The 25,049-nt window shown below is 43.0% G+C and overlaps 1 protein-coding gene across 1 annotated transcript in view; it reads right to left on the minus strand.

The window, feature by feature from the left end:
- Positions 1-980: 980 nt before the first annotated feature.
- The window catches only part of LOC122800224, a 965,447-nt gene continuing 941,378 nt past the window's right edge, over positions 981-25,049 (minus strand). The window contains exon 6 of the mRNA XM_044069717.1: positions 981-1,522. Coding sequence (XP_043925652.1) covers positions 981-1,522 — 542 coding nt within the window. The remainder of the gene's footprint in view (positions 1,523-25,049) is intronic.

Genomic DNA, 25,049 nt, shown 5'->3' on the forward strand with positions numbered 1-25,049 from the left:
ACATTCGACCACTCACCATCCTGAAAAAATCACCCGCTACAAGGTGGAAGTTTTCTTACCATATTGCAGGGGGGCAAGCCCCCCTACACCCCCTGCTACTTGTATATTCTAACTACAAGATCGCACTACAGTGAGTAAAAGGGTAATTTCCCCAATTCCCACTGTAGTACGATGCCCTTTCAAAATACTGACACTATAAACTACGAACATAATCTCCTTATCAACATTTCACAGTCAACAGAAACTCTGTTCACAGTTTTGCCTCTCTGCCACTCTGTATTCGTCCATCCAACTGTCAAGGAAAGCCACCTCAATATTTTGACTGCAAGTCATGTATTTCATACATAGACATATATGTGTGTGTATGTGCACATATATATTACACATATATTGGTCCCAGTCCTTTCACTGAATTTACATATTGTTGAACCTTAAAAACACATTATTTTGCCTAAAGTGCACTATTGTGAAATCTCACTATGTCAAGTTCCGTTTTAGCGGAACTAGTGGTGAGAGAAATTCAGGTAAAAGTATGCAGTGTTTTTACGTACTTCCCTGTACTAGTTTTGTGGGACAGCATATTAAGCAGTAGGTTTAGAAGTAGTCAGGATGTGGACAACTTATACAGCACTCAAAGCTATAATTGGAGATCTCACTACTTTAAAGGTCGGTAAATTTACCCTTGTTTTCACTGTAGTGCAATCTCGGAGTTAGCATATAACGCAGGGGGGCTTGACCCCCCCCCCCTGCAAAAATATAATAGAATGTGTGTTTGTTTAGTATGTAGTAGGTGTTTCAGTGTTTTGATGTTCATTATAGTGAGATTTCGGAATAGTGCACTTTTGGCAAAGTGCTATTGGTTATTTAAGGTATGACAAAACATACATTTGGTGAAAGAAACTATATTCTTATCAACACACATACACACACTGCAGACAGAAAGTTAACTATTAACAGAGGAAATCTGCAGAACTGGGTTCCTACCCAAACTGACATTTCAATTCATAATACACAATACCAAGAAAAAATGATAAAAATACACTTATCAAAATCACTGTCCCAATTTTTTTTTCACTAAGACAAACCTTTTCCACAGTAACCAATTCATGCTCAGCTGAAATTGCACGAATGAAGTCTTCTGCCAGCTGATTAACTTTGGTAACACTAAGCTTCTGATTGACAGCTGATGAATCATTCCTATTCAAAGTGTCAAGTTCTTGCATGTTTGAAGAATGCACTTCTCTAATCTGGGCATAGTAATCATTTTTTAAACTAGAGGAGTGCCTTTCTAAGGCCATCTGTTCCTTAAGCCTCATCTCTTCCCACTTGGTTAACTTAGTACCAAGTTCTGGAAAGTCCTTAGAAAGATTTGCAGATGATGGTGTATCAAAACTTATAAAGGATGGAGCAACAGGGCCTCTTGGATTTGGATGCACAGGCGTGACATTTCCTGATACTCCCCAAGCATTGCTGTTTAGCTGGTTCGGACTCCCAAACTGCACTGAAGGAACTTCTGAATTCCCTATAAATAAAATAAACATTTTCAACATTGAGAGTAAATAAATTAAGTATTTAACAAGTACATGGGCAATGCATAACATTTTCTTTTAAATAGATTTTACCCTCCTCACATCTGAAACAACCCTGCCATATAAGATGTTACAATAATCCCTACTAATTTTAAAAAAAAATGTGCACAGACATGTAAATGGCTATGTCAAGGTTACTTGAAGGATGCAAGGTTATTGTAAAAAAACATAATTCTTTAGAATGACGAGCACATATACAAATCTTTAACACCAGATAACAGTGGATAAACATCAACCATCTTGTCACACAGCTGATTTTCACTGCAGAAGCATCAGGTTCCAGCTTATTGTTTTTGTGGGAGAAATGCTGCACATGCCTTAAAAAAGGAGCAAACACCATGCTTCCTTCACTGCCTGTAAAGGAGAGAAAGGAAACTAGGTCAGCCATTAATAAAAAGCAAAGAAAAAGACTTGTACAAAACTAGTCTCTCTCTTTCTACATTCGTTGCCCTTGCAGTCTGCTTACATTCAATCACCAGCCACCTCCTGGCTAATTGGTCTATTCAATTATCAGAGTCAAAGGTCAAGTGGGAAGGGCCACCATTTAGAAAGTCACTGGGGTGGATCAAAGATTTCTTATAGCCTAAAGCTTCCCCGCAAAGGCTCACACTCACCAAGCATTAGAGGGGCATGTAATGGGTTGGCAGCATTGCTTATTCCTTAAATTTTCAAAGCACACTGCCAGCAAACAGCCCCATCTCTTCCCTGAAGCAAGGGTTGCGGTTTCCCTCAGTCTCCACCTGAGAAACTGCACATGCCTGTGTATTCCCAGAGCATCTACAACCCCTCCCCCTACCCTGGATGAGTGAGCAGGCCATGCCCTTTCCTGTCTGGCTCCCTCCAGTTTTGGGACCACTATTTACTTTTTTCTTTGTGTGTGTTAACTGGGAAAATCTGACTGGGTCATACCATTTTCAGCACAGGCCAGGGGAGAAAAGCACCATTTGCTTACAATGCATTACACCAAGTTCCAGTTAAACACAGAGTAGTTACATTTCTATTTACAGTTATAAACAAACAGTAGTTACATTTACACATTAAGATTTTACAGAGGTGGAAGTTACTAAAGACAAACTCCCAACTTAGTGGACTGTACAGGTAGCAGTTATGTATAAAAATACAGTCATTTCAGTTTGAAAATGACAGTATTCTGTTTAAGGAAAGTATTTGGAGAGCATTGTATGGTGAACACAAAGGCTTAACCTTGTGATAAGCATGTGCAGGACCAGGATTGGTTAAGATGTTGTTTAAGCTATGGGTTAAAACTACTGAGTTTGAAAGTTTTGTTTGGGGATATTATTCTAGAGTTTAGCAACATATTGGGAGTACAGCGAGTCCCCTGCAACATTATTTGACTTATTCATAAGTAATAAGGATTTGTTCCTAGAGCGGCGGTCCCTTGATGGACAGTATGGCAGTTGAACCCCATGTAGCCTGGACTGTAATAAAAGCTCTCCATTTGTGCTATATAAAGATAGGTTTAAAAAAATACTGACAAGTACAGCAACATGTCTGGAAGAAAAATAACCATAGGTAGAAACTTCATATAATTACAGTGGAGAGTAGGACTCTAGGAAAAAAAACGACTATGGCACCTACATCACTAGAAAGAAAGACACATTGTTATACCTGGAAACAGTCAATGAAGGCTTCTTGGTAAGACTATGGTGTTAACACTTCTGTTCTAATTCTCCATTATTGAAGTTTCCATGCTTAGAACTTCACATATACCTCACCATAAGTGCATGCCACATCATCACGAGTTGCGCTTGGACAGCCCACTTTCCTCCTAAACCTGCTACTTAGTCAACACTACTTAACTAGCACAGTCCCTGTAATTCTAGAATACAATGAAGATTTCACATCTACACTGTTAATGAGCAAAATGAAAGTACAGAATTGCCCAATTTATAAAAAAGTTTAACAGCGTGGTCTTGATGAAGGGTTTGTTTCAAGTTTCCTTTAGCAATCCCCATCCTGATAGGACCATAGGAAGTTACCAGGGTATTGGCCCCGAGGCCCTTATAAGCCTAGCCAACAGTTTAGCCCATGTTTAGACAAATCAGTACCTGATGCTCCTTGTCCAGCAGGGACACAGGTGGAATCCCAGGGATGTATTTTCTATTTCCCATCCAGTTATCCAAGTTGCGCTTTAAACGGAGTAAAGAGGTACTCTGCTTGATGTAGAGAGGGAGTCTATTCCACAGATGGGGGAGTCACTGGGACAGATCTGTCCTGCCAACAAGTCCTACTCATGTCACAGACCAGGTTGAGGCCGCGCGTACGGGTTACTCGAGTGGAGATGGACTTGCGGACATGCAGCAGTCCCATCAAGGCGGGGTCAGAGATCACCTTGTATGCCAGACAGAGGTCACCTCTGAGGAGTCTTTATGAAACCAAGTAGAGAACTAGGGCTTTTAGCCTGTCTGTATATGGTAGATTTTTAAGGCCCTGGATTCTTCCTGGTGAGGAACCTCTGGGGTCTCTCCAGCTGCTGCATTTGCTTTGCGAGTTACATACCGAAAGGGGCGCCGTACTCGATAATGGGCCTTATAAGGGAAGAATACAGGAATGTTATGACCTCCTTGTCCCTGGATGAGACGCCTTTACTTATGAGGTGAACCATGTAGAAAGCTTTCCGTACAATAGAAGCAACATGGAGGTAAAAAGTCAGGTTGCTATAAATCTGGGTGCCCTAATCCCTCACGACTGATTGTGTGCTTAGGATGATGTTATTAATGTGATACCTTGTGGAGACATCACTCTACCCAAAGGGGATGATGACGCATTTTTTGGTATTCAGCTTGAGGCCATGTTTCTGGCACCAGTCATCTGTTTCGGTAAGACCCACTTGGAGGATGTCCACATCACTATGGGAATTGATGACAGCACCCAGCCTGCAGTCATCTGCAGATGTGGTCAGCCACAGCCCACTGGTCTTGGCCTGCACCTCAGAAAAGTATATCCCAAATAACAGAGGCCCAAAGACAGAACCCTGAGGTACTCTGCTCAAAACAGGTCAACTGATGGAGGTGGCTTCCCCTACTTTGATTAGGTGGGTTCTATCAGTGAGCCAGTTAGCTACCCATTTGGTAACATACAGATTGATGCCTAGTTTTGATAATTTATCTATTATGCCAGAGTGAGGAATAGTGTTGAAGGCCTTTGCCAGATCTAGGTAGGCGTTGTGCAGTCTTCCCCTCGTCCATGGCTTTGGTGACTGTTTCAAGGTCAACCAAATTTAACAGACATGACCTCCCCTTGACAAAGCCAAACTGTGTGGGATAGAGTGTTTGGAGGTTGCCAATGTCCTTGCTAATGATGTCTGTGATAATCCATTCCATGGCCTTGTAAATCAGGCTAGTTAGGCTGATGGGTCTATAACTTACCAGATTGTTGGATGCTCCACCTTTGTGCAAAGGGATGACGGTGACTGTCCTCCACTCAGCTGGGACAAAGCTGGTACTCTGGCTTTGACTGAATAAGACGCCTAATGGTGTTGCAAGTTCCTGTCAGAGTTCATGTAGGATGCAGCCTGGGATGTTATCAGGGCCTATGGAGGCTGTATTTTTTTTTCGTCTTAGAGAGCAGTGATGACCTGATCCCTAGATACAAGGGAAAGAGGGCAACTACTGGAAATGTCCTGATTTACTGATGAAATTTTCGTTGAATCCGTCGGCCAGCAAGTTTGATATACTTATGTCATTTGTATATGTGATGTCCTTGACCACCACTTCTGAACAGATCTGGGTGCTTCTTTTGAAATTGTGGTCCTTATGACCGTCTCTAGTAGATGTGGCCAATTTGGACTCAAAGTTTGCTTTGGTGGATTTCACTAGTGCTCTTATTTGCTTGTTCAGGCTAAATAGGGATAGTTTCCAATTGGGCAACTGTTCCTTCTTGGTCCTGAATAGAAATTTTTTCTTTTGTTACAGAGTTTATTTATTGCAGATGTCCACCAGACAGGTTTACTCTTCCTTGCGGAGGATGATTCCTGATACTATGCATCTATATAAATGTTTGCATAGTGCTTTGGTATAGTTCTAGATAATGGAGCCAGTTACTAGAGAGGGGGAGGGGACTATGAAGCTGTTTATACTATCCCTCAGGAGGCTGTAATCAACTTTGGAGAATTATTTACTTATTTTTTGTTTGACCATGGCTAGAGAGGGGGGTTGGAGGAGATGGTGACTTTGAAAGTGACTACTTTATGGTCGGATCGTAACAGGGAGGATGATACTGCAGGGATGTTACAGTGGTTACTCATGTTGGTCAATACGAAGTCCAAGATATCAACCTCTTGTGGGGGTATCAACTAGCCATACCAAAGCATTTGCATTGACAAAATTGAAGAATCTCTGGGCATTTGTGTTCTAGCAAGAGTAGTTCTTCCAGTCTATGTTTGGGTAGTTACAGTCACCCAGGATCAGGGTAAAGGGTTGAATCTTGATAGACCTGAAGAGGTCCAGATAGGCAGATTGAGCATCTTGAGTCAGATTTTGGGGCTGGTAGCCAACTATGATTTGTATATGGGTATTGTCAAGGATTACCTGCACCTGGAGCTTCTTCTGCACGTCATACTGTTTGACAAGCCTGGAGGTGTATTTGTCTAATATATACGGATACTCCACCTACTTTGGATTTACCACCCACAGTTTGGGTCTGCATGTATGATAGGATGAGTGACCAGGTAAGGCTGGGATGCTCTCTACAGCTTTGAACCAGGTTTCTGTGACTGCGAACATGTCAGCATTTTCCAGAGTTAAGAATGCTTGCAATGAATGCAGTTTCATGTTCAGACTCCTAGTGTTTAGCAGCATGAGGCAAAGTACAGTTGTGTACCTACCATAAATGTAAATGTTCGAGTGTATTCACTGTTGCAGTCATTACAATTGGGCTAACCTGCTGGCAGGCTACCCACAGTCGGCCTGAGTTCCAAAGTCTAGGTCCGGTGTCGGTTGCTGTCGCCTCCTCCCTGACGTCAGTGCGTCAGGGGTATAAAAGATGCAGCCGACACCATTTTCTTCAGTTCTTCTTGCCCCAGATGTCAGGTGCCCCCAAAATGGCAGGCTAAATTATGCCAATAAGCATGCATACACAAAAAACAACTTTTCCTTTCTCTACAAGCAAATACACCACATAGGCTGTATAGAAAAGAGAAGTACAGATAAGTACTACAAGACTACAACAGTGAATACACTCGAACATCTACATTTATGGTAGGTACACAACTGTACTATGTTCATCGTGTTTCACTGTTGCAGTCATTATAATTGGGTTGAATCCCTAAGCTAAGGTTGGGAGGCTGGTGCTAAATAGGATTAGGAGAGGCTATGAGGATCAGCAGAACTGCAGTGGCAAAGCCTGCCCTGGATTTAGAGTAGAGAGGTAAGTGACAGTGCTTTGCAAAAGTGTGCACTGAACTCCAAGTTGCAGCCTCTAAGATGTCTTTGGTTGGTACTCCTCTGAGGAAAGCTGCTGAAGTGGCTGCTGCTCTGGTTGAATGTGGCCTAATGCCCTTAGGCACTGATTTGCCATGTTGTGAATAGCAGAAACGAATGCAGTGGCCTATCCACTTTGAAATAGTCTGCTTTGAGATAGGCTTTCCTTGTGATCCTGCAGCATATGCCACCAGAAGTTGTTCAGATTTTCTGAAAGCTTTGGTTCTGTCCAAGTAGAAGCATAGCTGCCTGTGAATGTCCAAAGAATGCAGAAGTCTCTCACCCTTATTCTGTGGGTTTGGATAAAAGATAGGCAAATGAATTGTTTGGTTAAGGGCCACATTGGACACTACCCTTAAGCATAAATGTTGGGTTTGTCCTCAGAGAAACCCTGTCAGGATGGAAAATGATAAAAGTTCCACAGCCATGAGTGCCTGTAACTCTGATACTAGTCTAGCAGAGGTTATCGCTAGGAGCAGAGCTGTTTTCCAGGATAAGAATTTTATATCAGCTGCAGAGGCTGGCTCAAAAGGAGGTAGAGTGAGTTTTTCCAAGACATAGTTGAGGTCCCATGCAGGTATTTGTGCTCTCCTTGGAGGTCTTATGTTTTTGGCCCCTCTGAGGTACTGCCTTAGAAATGGATGAGAAAAAAATAGGTGGTTCTGTATTGTAATGAGCTGAAATGGCAGAGGCATGAATTTTAATTGATGAAAAGGAAAGGCCTTTATCCAGCATCTCAGTTAAGTATTGCAAAATCTGAGGAATATTTGGAACAATCGTGTCAAAACCTTGTGCCTGGTTCCAAGCACAGAACCTCTTCCATTTTTCTGCATAAGATTTTCTGGTGTTAGGCCTCCTGGCCTCCAAAATAACATCCATCACCGCTTTAGAGAGAGAGGTGGGTCTTGAATGCTTACATTACCCGCCATGCTGCTAGGTTTAAGGTCCTGAGTTGACTGTGCAGTATCTGTCTTGTTGGGTCAATAAGTGAGGAATTTGAGGTAATGTCCAAGCTGGGCATTGAGACAAGCTCTTTAGGATTGGGTACCAGTGCTGGCGGGGCCAGTCTGGGGCAATCAGTATAATTTTTGGCTTCTCTTGTCTGACCTTGAGGAGTACCTTGGGGAGGAGAGGCAGAGGAGGAAAGGCATATACTGTTAGGTTTTTCCAGCTGAAAGATAGAGCATCCACTTTCCATGCTTGCTTGTGATAAGTCCTTGCGCAGAATCTCTGTATTTGGCAGTTGTGAGGGGAGGAAAATAGGTCTATGTCCGGGCATCCCCAGGTCCTTGTTGTCATGCTGAAGACTTGTGGATCCAATTTCCACTCATGGGGATCCATTAGGTTTCTGCTTAGTTAGTCTGCCAGAGTATTTATCTTTCCTGGCAGGAATTGTGCTTGTAGATGTACTTGGTAAGCCAATGCTGTGTTCCACAAAGTCATGGCTAGTCTGCAGAGGGGGTAGGAATGTGTGCCTCCCTGCTTGTTTATGTACCACATGACTGTGGTATTATCCGTCTTTATCAGTGGTTGTCCTGGATGAAGTAGATCCTTGAAGGCTGTAAGGACATTTTGAACTGCTAGCATCTCTTTTTGATTGATATGCAGATGCATTTGACTTGCGGACCATGTGCCCCGAATACATCTTCCTGCCATATGGGCCCCCCAGGCATAATCTGATGCATCTGTTGTTAATATCTGCTTGGCTGTGGGTAAGGTGAATGGCTGTCCCATGTTGTGGTGACAGGCCTTTGCCCACCATCGAAACTCCTGTTGCAGGCAGGGAATGAGGGTAATTATTGTTTCCAGGTTGTGGCAATGTTGAGTCCAAACACTTTTTAGATACCATTGAAGTTTCCTCATATGCAGTCTTGCATATGGAATTAGCAGAATGCAGGATGCCATGAAGCCCAAAGCCTGCAGAATTTTTCTTGCAGATAATTGGGTCTTTGTTGCCAACATTTTGAAATAAGTAGTCAGTTGTCTTTGTTTGTCTTGTGTGAGATAAGCCATATGGGCAGTTGTACTTAAGCTTGCACCCAGGAATATTATCTCTTGAGAGGGTACAAGTTGTAATTTCTTTTCATTTACTGTGTACCCTAGACCTGTTAGTAATCTTTTTACAAATGCCAGATGCTGTAGTAGAATGTCCTTGTTCTCTGCTTGAATGAGGCAGTCATCCAAGTAAGGAAAAATGTGTATTCCTCTGTCTGCAGAATGTAATTACTGGTACCAGGCATTTTGTGAAGACCCTGGGCGCAGTAGGTAAGCCAAAGGGCAGTGCAGATAATTGGTACTGCATTGAGCCAGCTATAAATCTGAGGAATCTTCTGCATGATTTTCTGATTGGGACATACCGGTATGCCTCTTTTAGGTCTAAAGTCACAAGCCAAGCCTTCTTGTCCAGCATGGGTAGAAGCTGCTGCAGAGTTAAAATTTTGAATTTTGGAATATCCAGAAATGTGTTTAGAATAGACAGGTCCAGTACTGGTCTCCAGGCTTTGTCCTTTCTGGGTTCCAAGAATAGTCGAGTAAAATCCTAGTCCTTGCTCTTGCTGTGGCACTTGCTAAATGGCCCTCATGTCCATCAGGGATGAAACTTGTTTTTGTGCCTCTGCCCATTGATTGTGTGGCAGGCCTGGCATACCGTTTGGCCTTGGCAGGATGTGAAAGTGGAACCTGTAGCCTTGTGATACGATATTTAAGACCCATTTGTCCTGGGTGATCATGTGCCAATTTTGGGGAACAAAGTGCTACTTTTCCCCCCAAAGGAGCTGCCAGAAGATAAGTGCTTGGTGCTGGCAGGGGAAAATCATTGAGACTGTTTCCTGTATGGCTGTGATTTTTCCTCTCCGCGTGTTCAGCTGCAAGTAATAAATCCTGCATTTCTTTGTTTTCTGCACATTCTGTATTTGTCAACATTTTCTGTTTAAGCAGTGACATAAGATATTGCTGATATTTAAGCATAGGAAACTGACAATTTAAAGCTCTTACAGCCAAGGTAGCAGAAATATAAATCTTTTTCCCCCACATGTCCAGGGCCCTTGAATCCCTATCAGAGGGAATAGGTTTTTTTGCAGTGGAAGCCTTGACCCCTTTGGGACCCTGAGAGATAGTTTCTGGGTCAGCAGCGGCAGGTTTTTTATAAAGAAATTTATGACAATCAGGAACCCTGTAGTATCTGTCTGGCTTAACAGGAGCTGGCGGTAGAGTCAGGAGACAGTCCGGACTCTGAAAATACATCTACAATGTCTAAAACCGGAGGAATAGCAAGGGGCCTGTGCTGAGGTAATAAAAGGAAGTCTCTGAGCCTTTTCTTGGATTCTGAATGATCTTGGCTCTCCCAGTGGAAATGCTCCCTCATAGTATGCAGGCTCTCCCCAAAAGAATAATCCTCAGGAGGAGAGGCTGAAGGGATAGATTATTCAGCATCAGAATTGTCATAGGGAGGAAGAGAATATTCTTGCTCAGAAGAGGAATCAGAAGAAATGGAAACCTGATATGAAGATACATATTCTATTCTCTTGCCTAGGCCTGTTATCAGGAGGGGATGGGAACCCCTGATCAAAGTAATTAGGTCTTCGGCCATTTTAATCATCTGTTTTTTAGGCATGGAGGCTTGTCCAGGAGAGTGCTGTACTTGTTTCTTTGTCTTTAAAGCTGCTTTAGCCTTTCAAGCCGAAGTTGGTTTTGCATACAACTGTGTAGGCCTGAAAACACCCTCAGAAGCAGATGCCTGCTCAGCGGCTCCGGACCCATCTGAGGGAATAGTTTCCGAGTGTCTAATACCTTGAATTTCCAGCAGCCTAGTCGCTCCACATGGGAGTTGGAAGCAGCCTGGGGCTCTGAGGTAGCGGGCGTCAGGGGCTGCGAAAGCGCCTCACTGAGAACCGGCGGCAGGCCTAGCGGAAACCTCGTTGGTTTTGGACCTCAGATGCCTGTCCTTTTCTTTTTCTTTGCGCTTTTTATAAACTCCGGTAGTCGGCTGTTCAGACGGCATTATATAACTAAATCTTCTGCCAAAGTAATGATATGCAAAATCGTACAGATACTTAATAGTGCGTTGGTTAAATCTAGCACAAAACCGACAACTAGCGACATTGTGGTCAGGGCCTAGGCAAGGAATACAGTAAGAATGAAAATCCTTATGAGGTATTTGCTTCCCACAAAAAATACAATTAACTTTTCCTGGCATCGGTCTGGAGCAAGAAAAAAAGTTTCCCCAACGGGGTACTTGGCTTTAATGAAAACTTTGGATCTGAATTTCGAATTTGAAAATCTCAGGAGTTGGCTGACCGGCACTTGTGAACAGCTTTTGCTTTGGGCACCGCGCGCCAAGAAAGACTGAAGAAAATGACGTCAGCTGCATCTTTCATACCGCTGGTGCACTGACGTCAGGGAGGAGGCGACAGCAACCGACACCGGACCTAGACTTTGGAACTCAGGCCGACTATGGCTAGCCTGCCAGCAAGATAACCCAATTGTAATGACTGCAACAGTGGAACACGAACATCAGCCTTTGCCAGAAGCCTGAACCCCAAGTGAGACAGATGCAGGCCATCTCTGGCAAAGCATTGTGGTCTGTCGATCATATCTTCCTAGGCTGTCAGGTACTGGATCCCCTTGGAATGACACCAGAAACAGCCAATTGTTAAATTCAGTCATTTTCTGTTTGTATTGAGGCATCATTCTAGATGACAGTAGAATGCTGCTGAAGGCTAGGGACATACCCGCCTGGGACACATACTCCAGGGAGGTACGTCCCAAGTCATTCACACCAACATGGACTATGACAGAGTCATAACAGTACCTGTTGAGAGACTTGAGTGTGTGTGTGACATGGCAGATTGTGGCCTCCTGACAAACAACTAACTGTGACTTTCGCCTTATCCAGCCTGGTGAGAGGCACATCTGTACGCGTCTCACAACGGAGTCTCCTATGACTAATAAGTTGAGTTTATGGTTAAGCCTTAGTGTTGTGAGAGACAGGTGTGTGAGGGCGGCCACAGTGGTGCAGTGGTTAGCATTGCCGCCTCACAGCAAGAGGTTCTCCGGTTCGATCCCCAGCTGGGGTGCCTTCTGTGCGGAGTCTGCATGTCCTCCCTGTGGTCGTGGGTTTCCTCCGGGTGCTCCGGTTTCCTCCCACATCCCAAAGACATGCTGCAGGTGGATTGGACACTCTAAATTGGCCCTAGGTGTGCATGTGAGTGTGCCTTCTGTGGAAGGTTGGGCGCCGGGCTGGCAACTCGACACCGTAAAACTCCACTGCCATTCAATGTGCGGACAAGGTGATCCGCTGTGGCGACCCCTGACCGGGAAAAAGCCGAAAGAAGAAGAAGAAGTTGTGAGAGACAGGTGTGTGAACTATACTTGGTGGGTGGTATGGAGGGCTGTGGAGATCGCGTGTGGTTTTGCCTCAAAGGTCTCCTTTGTTTGGGTATGTTTTTGTTGTGGACCTCCACATATGTGGGTGCATGTTGTGTAGGTGTAGGTGGTGTTTGAGGTGTACTGACTGTGTTTACAACCTTCTCAGTGCCAGATGTACTGGCTTGTGAGGGAGAGAGCATAGACTCTAGGTTCCTAATGTAATTGCATCTCTTGCAAACTGTGTTCCTAGGTGGTAGTAGTAGGTGGTTGTTTGTGTACATAAGCCAGTTGTTACACTGTCTCAGGATGCCCATCTCAACCAGACTGGCAGGAGAAACTGTAGGAAATTGTCCATCCAAATGTGTCAGAATCCGAGAGAGAAAGGCCAGGGAGAGCTAAGGGATAAGCCTAAAGCCCAAGTGCTTACACAAAAACTAAGAGTGTTAGAAAAACACTTAGAAATTAAACAGGCTATAAACAAGCAGTAATAAATGCAACAGAAAAGATACAATTGAACACTTTAGAGAACAAGCCGCAGCAAGTAGAAGAAAAAGCAAGATAAAGTAATAGAGTAGGAGGAGGAAACACAAATACAGTAAAAGCAGCTGAATAAAGTGGGGTTTTTTTATTGTTTTTTTAGTAAAGTGGAAAGAGAGTGGAGGAACAGAAGAAAGTTCATAGTCGAGGAACTAAGGGGTTTGGCCTTCCCAAATGATCTCTGCATTAGGTAGAATGAGCTAATGAAATGAGACTGGGAGGAGTGTCCCTTATCAAATTTACAGTAGGGGCGGGCAACAGCAAAATCCATCAAATATAAGACTACAACAGCAGTTGGTTGGGAGGATTGTCGGGGGGGGGGGGTTAAATAGAGGGCAGCAAATATATAAATGGAGACACAGAAAAGTAAATAATTCAGTCAAACACAGTGCAGTACTGTTGATCAAAAAAATAATAACCAGTGCAGTACTGTTTAAGCAAATAAAAAATAAAAAAAAAAACAGTGCAGTACTGATAAGCAAATAAAAAAAACAGTGCAGTACTGACAAACAGTGAACAGTTGGATAAAGTGAAAAATTATACTCGTGTAGCTCTGCGATTCTTCACTCAGGCAAAATGGAGCTCTACCAAGATAAGCAGAAATTAACACAAGGGTAATATTTTTCCTTCAAGCAATTGACACAGTAAGAAATTATGTGATTTACATAACTTTAAGACCAGACCTTCATGAGTTCACAAGTGGGCTAAATCTCAATTTATTTTATTTTACATTTGTTGACCGGGCTAGTCTAGCTGGATATATGTCCATTTTCAGTAGAGGCCCAGGGAGAAAAGCTCCAAACAGTTCAAATAAAGTTCACATCTACAGAAGTAGATATTTAAAATGCAAATACATTCACCGTAAAGAAAAAAAAAACGAAGTGGTCACACATTTATAAAGTATAAAAAAATGCAAAATATTTGACTAGACTTAGTACAATTACTAATGAAGTTACAATTAAATGTTGAGAAATAATAATAGCTAAAAAGGTACAGTATAAATGTAGATAAGAAAGGAAGATAAAAAGAAAATAAAATGGAGTAGCAGTTGAGTAATACATCTAGAAGTAAAACATGTCACACAAGCACACTACCCTGGATTGGATACTAGTCAGTAAGAGCCCCCAGTCATATATAACAGGCTGCTTTATCAGATAGCCTCACTGAACACTCCCCAACATAATCCAACTAAAAAAAATACGTATACCAAGCTAAACCTGTCATCTACCGTCAAATACGTAAAAAACTAAAGTTTAACCCACTCACATTCATCTCAACCCTCAAAGAATGTAACTGGCATCCTCTAAAGTACCTCAGTCTTGATGATGCAGTTGAATTTAAGACTACCTTCCTGAGCATCCTTAATTACAATGCCCCCATAAGACTTTCCAGAACCAAAGCACAACCCTCCCCATGGCTACAGAAAACCACTAAGACAGAAATAAAAAACAGGGATAAAGCCTGGGAACACTGGCGCAAAACCAAAACCCCCTCAACTAGACAGAAATTCCTAGAACTACACAACGGAGTAAAAAAGCTAATAAAACAGGAAAAATTCCAATACTACCAATCTGCCCTAGACTCCTCCCAACACAGCCCCAAACAATTCTGGCCCTCCATAAACTCCATCCTCCACCCAGGTAAAGTGAGTACCCCTCCTCCTAACATCCCTCACTCCTCAGAAAATATTGCTACCTCATTCAGCACACACTTCACACAAACCATACTATCGCTAGATAAACAACACAACTCCCTTCCCCTCCAACCCACACCTTCAACTAGTAATCTCCCCACTGCCTTCTCTTTCTCCTGTACCTACCTCCAACATAAAAAAAAATCTTAACTAAACTTAAGCCCACCAAATTAGCAGCAGACAACCTCACAAGTGAACACCTACAAATCGCAGATGTTGTTCTGGCCTACCTAGTATCCATCTTGATTAACCGATCTCTTGTCAGAAAGTTACGTTCCCACACTATGGAAAGTATCATATAATTCCCGTCCACAAAGGCAGACCCTCCACAGATCTAACCAATTACCGCCCCATAGCTATTCTCTCTCCACTCTCCAAAATACTGGAGAGATGCATACACTCTCAGGTCTCAGACTACCTCCTTACTAACAACCTCCTTTCCAATACTCAGCATAGTTTCCGACCAAACCATAGCATCACCACTGCCTTACTCTCCTTTACTAACACAATCCTTCAGCATAAACATAATGGCTCTCTCTCCTCTGCTACTTTCCTAGACCTATCTAAAGCATATGACATGGTCCCACACAAACAACTCATCTCTGTCCTCAATAACCTATCCTTCTCTCAATCAGTCACCAACTGGTTTCAGAGCTACTTGTCTGACTGTCAACAATCCGTTGTATGGCAGAATGACATATCTCCCCAACTACCTGCCTCCATAGGGGTTCCCCATGGATCCATCCTTGGACCCCTACTCTTCTCTGTTTTCACCAATCTAGCCTCTGCCACCAAACATGGCACACTCCTACAATATGCAGATGACTCAACCATCATCTGCTCAGCCCAGTCCCTACCCAAACTGCAAAAAGTCACACAGGAAGCTTTTTCCACTGTTGAAACTTGGTTATCCGATGCCAATTAATACTCAACCCAAACAAAACTAAACTACTCATCTTCCAACCCACCAAACATACTCAAAACAACTCTCACTTTATCACAGCAAAAGACAACACCACTATATACCCAACCGAACACACCAAATTGCTAGGAGTGGAAATAGACAAACTAAAATTTGATATTCACATATTCATGACCATAAATAAAGTCCACAAAAAACTAGGTGCGCTATACAGAAATAAGCAACTTCTCACCAAAGCAGCAAAGATTTCAATAGCATATTCCCACCTTATCTCCACCCTACTTTATGCCTCTCCAATATATACCAACGTAAGGCAATGTGATCTAAACAAGCTAGAGACCTGCTACAACAAAATCGCCAAATTCGCCACAGGAGCATTCTACCGTAGTCACCACTGTCTCTCTCTTGCTGAACTGGGCTGGCTTGAACTCCCTCACCTCCTTCAATGGTATCAACTCTCACTCGCCCACAAACTAGTAAACCATCCACTAAATGTCCCATCCCTCCAGAATCTACTCCAACCCTATCGCACCACCAGACCACTAAGATCCAGCAACAAAAATCACTTGCAGATCACTAAAGTCAATAACTCTGCTGGTGAAGCACTATTCTCTTGCACCATAGCCAAATTATGGAACTCCATCCCACCCACAATTACCTCCGTACCATCATGCACCCACTTCAAAACTTTACTAAAGCGCACCTAAAAACATGCTGGCTGCAACTCCCACTCTAATATCACCCACCCCATCCAACCACTACCTTTCTTTCCACTCCACTAAAGTACAGTTTTGTACCTACCATAAATGTAGATGTTCGAAGATCCACATTGCTGCAGTCCTAACACTTGGGGTAGTCCGCTGTCCCAGTCGGCCCGAATACCAAAGTATAAGGCTGACGTCGGTCAAGGCGCATTATTCTGACGCCAGGACGTCAGGGTACAAATGCGCATGACCGACGTCATATCCTCAGTCTTTTCTTGCCCCAGATGTCAGAAGACCCTAAAAAGATAAGGCCAAAACCAAAAAACACCAAACACTCCTGTACCAAATATATGTACAATATATACAAATTTACAAAAGTACAACCCCACCCACACAACCACCCCTAAACACAGAGGGAAGGAGGGAGGTAAATTGGACTGCAGCAATGTGGATCTTGAACATCTACATTTATGGTAGGTACAAAACTGTACTATGTTCTTCATCTCACATTGCTGCAGTCCTAACACTTGGGTAGAATCCCAAAGCAGAGGTAAGGGAGGCTGGCAAATCATAAAGAAGCAGGAGCTGTCAACATGCCCTGCAAAATAGCCGTGGCAAAACCAGCCCTAGATTTAGAGTAGAGAGGAAGGTGGTAATGCTTAGAGAAAGTATGCACTGAACTCCAAGTAGCTGCCTCCAAAATATCCTTAGTTGCCACCCCCCTTAGAAATGCTGTTGAAGTGGCAGTAGCCCTAGTGGAATGAGGCCTAATCCCAGCTGGAATCTCCTTGCCATGATGGGAATAACAAAATGCAATGCAAAACCCAATCCACTTAGAAATAGTTTGTTTTGACACAGGCTTGCCCTGAGAACTTAAAGCAAAAGAAACAAACAACTGCTGAGACTGCCTAAAATCCTTAGTCCTGCTTAAATAATAACGCAACTGCCTGTGTACATCTAAAGTGTGCAAAATCTTTTCCCCTTATTTTGGGGATCTGCATAAAAAGTAGGCAAATGAATAGTTTGGTTTAAAGCCACACTAGAGACCACCTTAGGCATAAAGGAAGGATTAGTGCGTAATGATACCCTATCCTTATGGAAAATCAAAAAGGCTCAACCGCCATAAGCGCCTGCAATTCAGAAACCCTTCTTGCAGAAGTAATGGCCAACAAAAAAGCAGTTTTCCATGACAAGTACTTCAATTCAGCAGTAGCTGAGGCTCAAAAGGTTGTAGAGTAAGTTTCTCCAACACAAAATTGAGGTCCCAAGCAGGAGTAGGAGCTCTCATTGGGGGTCTTATATTCTTTGCCCCTCTAAGAAATTGCTTGAACAAAGGATGAGAAAACAATGGTGGATCACAATCATAGTGAGCTGAAATTGCTGCAGCATGAATCTTAATGGAAGAGAAAGACAAACCTTTGTCCAATAACTCAGTAAGATATTGAAGAGCCACACTCAAATTAGGCTCAGAAACCTCCAAATCCTTTGCTGCACTCCAAAATAAAAATCTCTTCCATTTTCTGCGTACACTTTCCTTGTACTAGGTCTTCTGGCTTCCATAATCACATTCAAAACTTGTTGAGGAAGTTGAGACCTGCTGTGGTTCAAAACAGAATATGCCAGGCTGTTAGATGAAGAGAGTGAAGCTTGACATTGAGTAGATGACCGTCCCTCTGAGACAATAGGTGTGGAATCAAAGGTAAAGGCCATGGAGGCTTCCTTACCAGACTCCTCAGTAATGGGCACCAGTGTTGCCGAGGCCAATCTGGAGCTATTAAAATCATCCTTGGCTTGTCTTGTCTGACCTTTAGGAGTACCTTTGGGAGGAGAGGCAGAGGTGGAAAGGCATACACATGAAGATTTTTCCAACTGAAAGAAAGAGCATCCACTTTCCAAGCTGTGAGATGAAACCTTTTCGGGCAAAACTTTGGCAGCTGGTGGTTTAGTGGAGAAGCGAACAGATCTATGTCTGGAGTTCCCCATGACACTGTCAATTTCCGAAATACATGAAGATCCAGTTTCCACTCGTGGGGATCCATGATTTGCCTGCTTAACACATCTGCTAAGGAGTTCTGTGCTCCCGGCAGAAACCTTGCCTGAAGATTTAGTTGCAAGCTGAGCGCAGTCTCCCACAAAATCATTGCTTGCCTGCATAGAGGATAAGAATGTGTTCCCCCTTGTTTGTTGATGTACCACATGACAGTTGTGTTGTCTGTTAGAATCAACACCTGCCCTGGAAGAAGTAACTCCTTGAAAGCCATTAATGCAAACTGGACTGCTAACATCTCCTTCATGTTGATATGTAGATGCTGTAGTCTGGCAGGCCACTTGTCTTGTATCCACTTTCCATTCAGATGAGCTCCCCAAGCTATGTCTGAGGCATCTGTCGTTAGAATCTGACTCGCCTCTGGCCGGGTCACAGAGAGTCCCTTGTTTAGGTGACATTCCTGAGCCCACCACAAAAATTCCTTTTGAATGCAAGGTATTATTTGAATGACAGTGTCCAAATCCTGGCAGTGCTGTGTCCATACATTTTGAGATACCATTGCAGCTTCCTCATATGCAGTTTGGCATTGGGAAGCACCAGAATACAAGATGCCATCAACCCTAAGGCTTGAAGGACTGTCCTTGCAGTCAGCCCGGACTGAAGAGATAGTTGATGGAAGTAAAGGGAAAGATTCTTTTGTTTGTCCGGGGTTAAAAGGCCATCTGGGTTGCTGTATTCAGTCTCACACCCAGAAAGCACATGTCTTGAGAGGGTACTAGACTGGACTTTATTTCGTTCACAGAATACCCCAGGCATCTTAGCACTGCTATCACATAATCCAAATGCTGAAAAAGGTCTTCCTTTTCTTGAGCCAGAATCAGGCAGTCGTCCAAGTAAGGATAGATTTGTATTCCTTTTAGCCTGAAGTAAGCTATCACTGGAGCCAGAACTTTTGTGAATACTCTGGGCAGTAGATAAGCCAAAGGGCAATGCAGAGAACTGATAATGGGAATTCCCAGCTCGAAAAAGCAGATACTTCCTGCAACTTAGTCTGATAGGCACATGAAGGTAAGCCTCCTTGAGATCTAAAGTTACCATCCAGTGATCTTTTCCCAGCAGAGGTAAAAGCTGTTGTAACGTCAACATTTTGAATTTGGGAATGTCCAGATAAGTGTTGAGGATAGATAAATCCAAAATTGGTCTCCACGTGTTCCCCTTTTTTGGTACTAGGAACAGGCGAGAATAAAATCCTAGGCCCCTTTCTGGCACAGGAACCGGCTGAATGGCCCCTATTTGGAGTAACAGAGAAATTTGCTTGTGAGCCTCTTTTCTTTGTAGAGGAGGAATGTCTGGCATGCCTTTGAAAGGAGGCAAGGTATGGAAATAAAACCTGTAACCGTGGTGAATGATATCCAATACCCATCTGTCTTGGGTAATTAAACTCCAATTTTCTTTGAAAAGTGCCAGCCTTCCTCCCAAAGGTGCTGCCAGGCGAGAAGGCTCTGGCAGCTGAAAAGGCAGGTCATTGGGTCTGTTTACGAAAGGACTGACCCCTGCCCTCACCAGAAGACTGAGCAGGTGAACTCCCTGTTCTAGGCCTAAAAGAACCTTGAGTTCTGCCCCTACCACGTCTAGACCTACCCCTAGACTGGGAATCATAAGAAGGATATGTCCACCCCTTAAGTAGGCCAATTTCTACTAAACTTCGGAGGCTGAACCTGCAAAAAATCTTTAACAGTCTGCATAGACTTAGCCTTGTCCTCCATTTTCTTTAAAACTGCTTCCACAGGCGAACCAAACAACACATCAGATTGTAACGGAGCATCTAAAATCCTTGTCTTAACATGCTCAGCCAAATTCTGATCCCTCAGCCAGGCGTGCCTGCGAAGAACAGAACCAGTGGCAGCCACCCTCGAAGAGGCCTGAACAGCATCAAAACCACATTGCAAAGAATGCTTACCCACCTGTTCAGAAACATGAACTAAATCCTGCAACTCCTTACACTCAATGCCTTCCGCCAGAGCATCCACCTTAGACTTCAATTGTGAAAGGAGATAATTTTGGAATTTTAACATGTGGAACTGGCAATTCAAAGCCCTCATGGCTAAAGTGGAAGAAGTATACACCTTCTTTCCCCATCTATCCAAAGCCCTTGCCTCTTTATCAGGAGGAACAGGATTTTTAACAACAGAAGCCTTAACACCTTTAGGCCCCTGAGAAACAGTTTCTGGGTCTGCCCTAGGACTCTTAAAAAGATACTTATGAGCTTCAGGCACCCTATAATACCTATCCGGTTTAACTGGTGCAGGAGGCAAAGAATCAGGGTTCAGGGAAGCCTCTGCAAAAACATCTTCCACCACATCCAGAACAGGAGGTATAGCTAAAGGCCTATGCTGGGGTAGAAACAAAAATTCCCTAAGCCTTTTCCTGGAATCAGAGAAATCTTGACCTTCCCATTTAAAATGCTCCCTCATGGAATGAAGAGTCTCTGAAAAAGAAAAATCCTCAGGAGGAGAAGCCGAAGGAGTAAAATCATCTACATCAGAATCAGAATAAGGAGGATACTCCTGTAAGTCTTCAGCCGAAGACTCAGAAGCCTCCGAACACTGCTCAAAACTCTCAAGCTCAGGTTCCACCCTATGCCTCTTATCAGGAGGGGGCATAGAACCTCTAATCATAGTAATCAAATCTTCTGCCATTTTAAGCATATGTTTCTTAGGCAGAGACCCTGAAGAACAAGGAGAGACACCCACTGAAGTTAAACCTGGCCTGCCTCTCGAAGAAGCCTTGGAAACAGAAGGGGAGGGCCTAACCACCTTAGGAAGGGAGGGGTGAACAGCTACCTGAGAAGCCCCTTCAGCCTGGCCTACCTCCTGAGAGGACACATCTTGTAACAGTAAAGTCTCTCCCTGAGACTCCAAAGAAACTTCTGGCAGAACCTCCGGCTCCACCGAGCCCTCTAAAGAACCGACGTCCGGGACAGACTGTTCTTCCAACCTAGGCTTTGCTGCTTTGTCCTTGCGCTTTTTTGAAGCGGGCGCCGGAGCATCCGACGGCATTTTATAATTACAACGCTTCCCAAAAACTAACCTGGCACAGTCTAATCTTCTCTTTATAGTGCGTTTGTTAAATCTAGCACAAGAGCGACATCCAACAACGTCGTGCTCAGGCCCTAAGCAAGGTATACACAAGGTATGGTAATCCCTATGAGGTATCTGTTTCCCACAAGAAATACAGTTATTCACTTTTTCTGACATCCGGTTAAATACTGAGGCAAGAAAAAACCAAAATATTCCCCAACGGGGTACTTAGCCAACTTTGATTCGGTCTGAAACTCCGACTTCAGAAAATTTCAGAACGCCAACCTGCACTCACAATACTGCTTCTGCATCGGACCATGCGGCAAAAAAGACTGAGGATATGACGTCGGTCATGCGCATTTGTACCCTGACGTCCTGACGTCAGAATAATGCGCCTTGACCGACATCAGCCTTATACTTTGGTATTCGGGCCGACTGGGACAGCGGACTACCCCAAGTGTTAGGACTGCAGCAATGTGAGATGAAGAACATCTACTTTGATTATAGCAAGCTCAGATGCTCATAAGCCTAGTACTTGTTATACAGCAGGAACTTCTTATTGTAACATTTGTTAATGTCCGTTATGTACTTCACAGATAAAGATTCTAGTTGTCTACTGATGTACTAAGTTCTTCATCTGTAAATATGTTGCAAGTAATTGCTATGTAATCCAATGTAACTACTGTCTGTTTATTTTAACTGTGGAGCTTTTCTCCCCGGGCCTCTGCTGAAAATGGACCTACGTCCAGTCAGACACTCCCAGTCAATAAATGTAAATAAATAAAAATAAATAATGTCAGTTTTTTGAGAATACAGTAATAACTAAGACTGATGGAGAGGTAGAATAGTAGTTAAGATGAAATTATTGCAGAGATGAGAAGGTAAGGCTGAATCAAGTAACAAGAGCATGCTGGTCAGTCAGGTTTAGTAAAGGGGCGCATCCAATGTGTTTTGAGGAAGAGCTTACGTTTATTTTTAAACGGAGTAATAGAGGGAAGTGTGAAAAGTTCAGAGGGAAGTAGGTTCCAGGTTTTTCCAACAGTATTAGAGAAGAGAGAGTCTCCAGCTCTATTGTTTGATTTATTGATATTTACAAGAAGTTTTTGTGAAGATCTTAGGGACTTCAGGTTATAGTAGGGGTGAATAAGGTTAGATAGGATGGGTGTCTTGGCAGGTTGATAAAATATTTTATGGGCGATGGCCACTTGATTAAATTTCAGCTGCTGCTGTAACTCAAGCCACCCTAGATGCTTTAGATTAATACAGTGGTGTGTTCTGAAAGGGTTACCTGTGGCAAACCTGGCTATATTATTGTAGAAGTTTTCTAGTTTCTTAAGGTTATTTTTCGACAGATTAGTAAATACGGGTGAGGCATAAAGAAGGGTAGAGATTAGACAGGTGTGGGCAATAGTTATTCTAGTTGCAGGAGTGAGGAAGGGTTTGATCCTATAAAGAGAGCCGATTTTTTATTAGTAGTTTTCCAAGTGTTGTTGATATGGGTGTCAAAGTTAAGGTCGTTGTCTATGGTGATACCTAGCAGTTTGGTAGTAAGATCTTGGGATATAAGAGTACCATTACTGGATGTTACAGTGAAGTCTATTGGGGGAGATTTACTGGTAGGTGTAAAAAGGAGAAGTTTCTTTTTTTAGGGTTTAATATTTTATCTCAAGCATAAAACCATCCTGCAAGAAGGAGCCAGAGGACAGGCAAAAACAGGATGGTTTAGAAGCCTCCATCCTGGAAACAAACCATACCAAACTCCAGAAAAACAATTCAGAAGGAATCCCTAGTAAAGAATAGAACCAACAATGAGGTAGCAGCTGGCCATACATATTCTTGGGCATATTTTTTTAAGATCAACCCACCACTATTTAAAATGTTTTGAGAATAAGACTGTCATGGCAAAATGTTTACAATACCAAATTATCTTTATTAATTCCTTCACAAAGTGGATGATGGTGTCACCCCCCCCCCCCCCCAAGCTACTTCCAAAGAGGAGTGCGGTTGGAGGATGTAGCTGCTTTCTTTCAAACATAATGAATGTAAAATACAGTCTGCTGATCTGGATGTTGTTAAATGCAGTACAATTCAGTTAATTATACTATTTTCACTTTTTTTTGGGGGGGGTAGGTGTTACAAAATAAAAAAAATTGTGTAATTTTGTTGCAATAGTAACTTATTTTACTTAAAAAGAAGTTATGTCTTAGCATAACGTTCCATCTGTGTTGTCGATCTTCACTCATCCTTGACTGTAGGTTTGGTTCCTTATCTTGGAAACAAATTGGCCATTATTTCAGCTCATGCCTTTCAAAAACTCAAGCTCAACTTTACCCATAATGCTCCTCTTAGGATTACCTTAGTTCGAGTCTGCAAAAGATAGTGACAGACAAGAAATAACAGACCAGAGACCATACCTGCATTCATAAAAGGAAATCCAATCTATTGAGATAGAGCCGTTGCACCAAGAAACCAAAAAGGCAGGGAGAAGGGTGGGAATGTCAGGGATAAATGAAGATTGACAACACAGATGGAATGTTATGATAAGACAACTTCTTCATATGATGTTGTCAATCTCCACTTAATCCTTAAGTGTGGGAAAGAGTCCCCAGCAATCTAAATTTTGGGAGATCTCACTAAAGTATATTCCTGAGCACCACTGAACCAAATGATACTCATCCCATACAGACCAGACCCAGCTTGTAATGAGTAATAAAGGTATGCGAGGATTCCCAAGTAGCATGAGTAACTACAGAAGTGGCTATTGCTCTTGTAGAATGTGCCTTTACAAGGCCTATTAGTTGCATATTCCTTTTGTTATAAATGAAGGTTAAACCATCCTTAAGCTATTTAGCCAGAGTAACCTTAGAGACTGGTTTGCCCAGAGTAGTAAACAAACTTGTCAGATTTTTTTCTGAAAATGAAGCCAATCTGGTGGTCCCCTGCCATAAACAAATTTTACAACAAAAGGAAGAAATTGTTGCAGTAAAGAGGAAAATCCCACAAAGCAAAAAATTCCCTTACCAGCCTCAGTAAGAGGCTGAGATCCCTCGTAAAATCCTCCAAAGCTAGTTACGAAAATAAAATTGTCAACTATTACAAAGACAACCACAAGGCATTCTATAACTATGTCGAGAATCTAAATGGCAATGCTCAGACCTGCTCTGAGCTACAACAGAATGGCATTAAATATCCTGATCCCAGGGATATTGCCAATATCCTGGCAGATCGATTCAGTGCCAACTTCACCCTCCTCTCACCCCCTAAATGGCCCATCTCAATACTGGAAGATTGCCAAATTCCAGTAATACCGGCCACACAGGTAAAAAACACACTGTCCAAAGCTAAGAATACGGCATCCATGGGACAAGATGATATCCCGGGCTGTGTACTACATGAACTACAAAATTAACTGGCACCTCACCAAAGTCTCATGTTTAATCATACCCTCAACCTCAGGCTTCGTGCCCACCGAGTGGCGCACAACTACAGTTATCACACTCCACAAGGGGGGGATCCACATTGGATCCAGAGAACTACTGACTCATCAGTCTTACAAGCCTGATCTGCAAGGCCATGGAACACATCATGGAACTTAAAGATACTGGCAACCTTCAAACACTGGACCCCACCCAGTTTGGTTCGTGAAGGGCTGATCTTGTCTCCTGAACCTGATTGACTTCTTCGAATCAGTCTCCAGAACTGTGGATGAGGGTAAGGCAGTCCACACAG

The sequence above is a fragment of the Protopterus annectens genome, chromosome 4.part0, assembly GCF_019279795.1.
Source record: "Protopterus annectens isolate FY-2018-M chromosome 4.part0, PAN1.0, whole genome shotgun sequence".
NCBI classification, from domain to species: Eukaryota; Metazoa; Chordata; order Ceratodontiformes; family Protopteridae; genus Protopterus; species Protopterus annectens.